Raw genomic sequence first — 3,313 nt, 5'->3', positions numbered from 1 at the left:
TCTGGCTGCTACCTCTGAAAAGGCTATCACCTCTTCCTTAGAAAAGGTGCATCACATAGTCCTATCTACCTACTCCCGAATCCTGACGGGAAACTGAGCAGAAACAAGTTCAACTCATCTCAGGGCGTCAAGGAGAGCAGAGAGTGGAGAGGTGAGAGGCCAAAATAGGAAAAACGTGAGTGCAGCTGGGGCTGGCATGCACACTCGGAACCAGGAAAAGAACAAACCACACAGAGGAACAGCTGTTTTTCTAGAGGGTTTTTCTCAGGGGCTTCTCTTAGTGCTGCAGCTGCTGCAGGCTGCGCAGGGCCTCCGCACATGCGCGGATAAGGCCACACAGCTGGATGCTAGTCTCCAGGGAGGTGCTAGAGCCTAGTTCAGCAGAGGCCCAGGTCAGTTTCTGCAAGAGGGCTGTCTGTGTGCAGGCCATGACATCTGTATTTGGAGGCACAGCAGAAGTGGGTGGCCCTTGGGCTGCCTTGAGTCCTGCTGCAGCTCCCTCACAGTGCTCCGGACGAGGTACTGGGGGCTGCGGCACAGGTCGAGAGCCCAAGGGGAGCTCTGAGGCAGAGGCCAGCTGGTGCTCCCGAGCTTGGGAGAGGGCAGCCTGGGCATTCAGAGCTAAAAAGAGGAGAAAGTGGGTAGAATGGTCAGGATGCCTGGCCCACCTCAGCCGTGAGCCATCTCCTTTCCTGCTCTGCTCTTTCTGTGCTTGAGGTGTTTTCCCTGTCCCTCTACAAGGCAATTCATCCACTTTCTACTTTGTATCACATTTATGCCTTAGCTTCAACTCTCCATCAGTACTGGGCCTGATTGAGCTCAGACTCTCGCGCAGTGGCTGGCACACAGGAGGTGCTTAGTTCTCTTATTGAGTTAATGGTCCTCTTTAGAGCCTAAAGGAGAAATCATTTTACCTCTGCCCCACCCAGAGACTCCACTGTCGCCCCCCAGGCCTACTGTTCTCGGGCCTCTATCACCACTTACCACGCTTCCCCCCTAAGCACATCCGGCCCCTCTACCGGATTATTTTTTACCCTCACCGGGATTATCTTTATCCACGTCTGAGTCGAGTTCCTGACAAGCCACGCAGTAGATTTTCCGCTGTTTGTCTTGGAGGAGAATCGTCTACGGACCAAAAAGAACATGGGGCCGGAATGAGACGCCGGCGATGGAGTCCAGAGGGGAGGACTGAGGAAGGGCTGAGTGGCCCGACCCGCAGACCCATCCCTGCTCACTCGCCCGAGTCTCGCCTCACCCCGCAGTCCGCGCACGTCTCGCCCAGCATGCGGTAACCGCGCAGCAGATAGTCGCCCATGAGCCGGGAGATGCGATCTTGCCGCTCCCGTCGCGCCTGCAGCACCTTCGTCTCCGCCTCAGTCGGGGGCTCCCAGGAGAAGTCGTCGACTTCTGGGGAAGAGAAGCATAGGGACTGGGGGTCTTGCCGGAGCGGGCTGCCTCCCGTACCTCACAGCCACAAGCCCCTGCCGCCCAAGTCCTCACCGGCTCCGTTCAGGGCCATGTTGCCGTTGTCGCTGCCGGGCTCACCGGAAGTGACGTCCAAGCGGCGCGCCCTCCGCTGCGGCTCCGCCCCTTCTATAGCGGCCGAGAATCAGGGCGGAAATGACTCCTCAGCGTGGTCCTCAGATCTCGCTGTGCCCGGAGTGGGGCGTGTCGGCCGCTACCGAGAACCTGCCCAGGGGACGTGTCAGTCAGCCGGAATCCAGGGGACATGAACCTTCCGACGCGTGAGGCCTCGGGAGGAGCGTCTCCGTGGTAGCTCTGCTCCGGTCGCAAGACCTGAAAGTGGCCTCGGGAGGTCGCCCTTCCTGTCCGTCGTGGATGAAGGGGACCACCTGGCTTGAGAAATCCCCGCTGGCCTCCGCCTCCCCTGGGGTTTCCCTTTCGGCGCAGGCGGGGCAGCGGCATCATCACGACCATCGCCACCCGAGTAATCACAGCGAGCGGCCCTTTGCGCATTCGTGGAGCTTCCTCAGGCCTCAGTGCTTCTCACTTCGCCCAGCAAGGCTGGCCAGGAGGGGAGCCTTCTCGCATTCCGTCTATTTCAAGACCCCTCCCCTTCTGCATGCTTGGTGTCCCAGTCTGTCTCCCCGCTGCTTCCCGAGGCCTGGGACTGAAGCAGAGTCCGCCCCGAAACCGACCGTTCTTTGAAATTGAAATCCTTAAAAAGCCTGCGGACTGAATAGCGCTGTACTCAGCACGCGCATTGCGCTTCCAGCCGCCCTTGGGTGCTGCGTACTGGGCAGGGTCGGGTTGGGTCCTTCCTACATACTCTTGCGACCGTTAGGCTCTTCTTAGGTGAGTTGCAAGTTAAAATTACCAGGGCTCTCTGAACTTGGACCTTGGTGCTTTTTTTTTTTCTCTCTCTCTCTCTGTTCCGTGTTCTTTTTCCATATGCATCCTCTCCCTTATTAGATTCAGAGAAGCCAGACAGGGCAGGCAGGGGTCCTCAGATGTGCAGTCTGCAGGGCCTGAGATTGTACACCAGGGCAATGGAAAAGCAGCTAGGACGTGGACTTTCATAATTACATCGACAGTCTCCTCCTCCGGATGGCACATGCCTCCTCAATCTGACCTGAAGTCCCCTCCTCCTGGCCTCCTCTTCCTTCCACGTAAAACCCCTGGAACTGTCATTCTTGCTGCCTCCTGCTTACCTAGAGAGCCCTGTGCCCCTTTCGCATCTCCATCTACCAGTCAGGCTCTTGGGCAGCAGCGTACCTGACTTAGGGCCTGTACCCCAAGTCGTTTCTATCGGGCACTAGAGCCACCGTTTTTTGTGTGTTTGTTTTGTTTGTATTTTTTGTAGCAATTGGGTTTCGCTGGTCTCCAAGTCCTGGACTCAACTGATCCTCCCACCTCAGCCTCCCAAAGTGCTGGGATTACAGTGAAGTGCACCCAGCCTTAGGCTGACTAGAGGAACTATCTTATACCATCTCTTGGACGCACAGACCCCCAGGTTATTACTGTCTCCAGCTCCCAGCCCTACCCTGAATTCCTCAGTGCGCCGACTATGTCACCATTATGGCCGATATCCACTCAACTGTCTATTCTGCCTCGCACCTACAAAGACCCTTATATGAGTCCTCTCACTTAATCTCTCCAATTTACTCCTCATGATAACCTTATATGGGGTATTATCCCCATATAAGCAGGAAACTGAATAATTCTTTTAAAATACAGTGTCATTCTTGTACTAAAAACCATCTGGTGGCTGGGAATGGTGGCTCACGCCTGTAACCCCAGCACTTTGGAGGCCGAGGCAGGCAGATCACTTGAGTTCAGGAGTTCGAGACCA

General features: G+C 56.2%; 1 protein-coding gene across 2 annotated transcripts; it reads right to left on the bottom strand.

Annotated features, from left to right (window-relative positions):
• Positions 1-243: 243 nt before the first annotated feature.
• SSSCA1 (Sjogren syndrome/scleroderma autoantigen 1) lies at positions 244-1,853 on the bottom strand. Of its 2 annotated transcripts, none has more exons than XM_011965182.1 (4): positions 1,501-1,853; positions 1,256-1,407; positions 1,041-1,125; positions 244-621 (listed from the first exon to the last, which is right to left on the bottom strand). In XM_011965182.1, exons 1-4 carry the CDS (start codon positions 1,517-1,519, stop codon positions 278-280), a joined length of 600 nt encoding a protein of 199 aa, XP_011820572.1. In that variant the 5' UTR covers positions 1,520-1,853; the 3' UTR covers positions 244-277. The 2 variants fall into 2 exon arrangements, with proteins under 2 accessions (XP_011820572.1, XP_011820573.1); XM_011965183.1 differs by having other exon boundaries at positions 1,256-1,404.
• Positions 1,854-3,313: the final 1,460 nt, after the last annotated feature.

This window comes from Mandrillus leucophaeus, unplaced genomic scaffold, assembly GCF_000951045.1.
Source record: "Mandrillus leucophaeus isolate KB7577 unplaced genomic scaffold, Mleu.le_1.0 Scaffold718, whole genome shotgun sequence".
Classification (NCBI taxonomy): domain Eukaryota; kingdom Metazoa; phylum Chordata; class Mammalia; order Primates; family Cercopithecidae; genus Mandrillus; species Mandrillus leucophaeus.
This window is presented reverse-complemented; position numbering and strand designations above follow the sequence as displayed.

Coding starts and splice junctions, on each gene's coding strand:
- SSSCA1 (XM_011965182.1), bottom strand. Junction 1,126..1,255: donor AGACGTGCGCGGACTGCGGG/GTGAGGCGAGAC, acceptor TTTGGTCCGTAG/ACGATTCTCCTCCAAGACAA. Junction 622..1,040: donor CGTGGATAAAGATAATCCCG/GTGAGGGTAAAA, acceptor TCCTCTTTTTAG/CTCTGAATGCCCAGGCTGCC.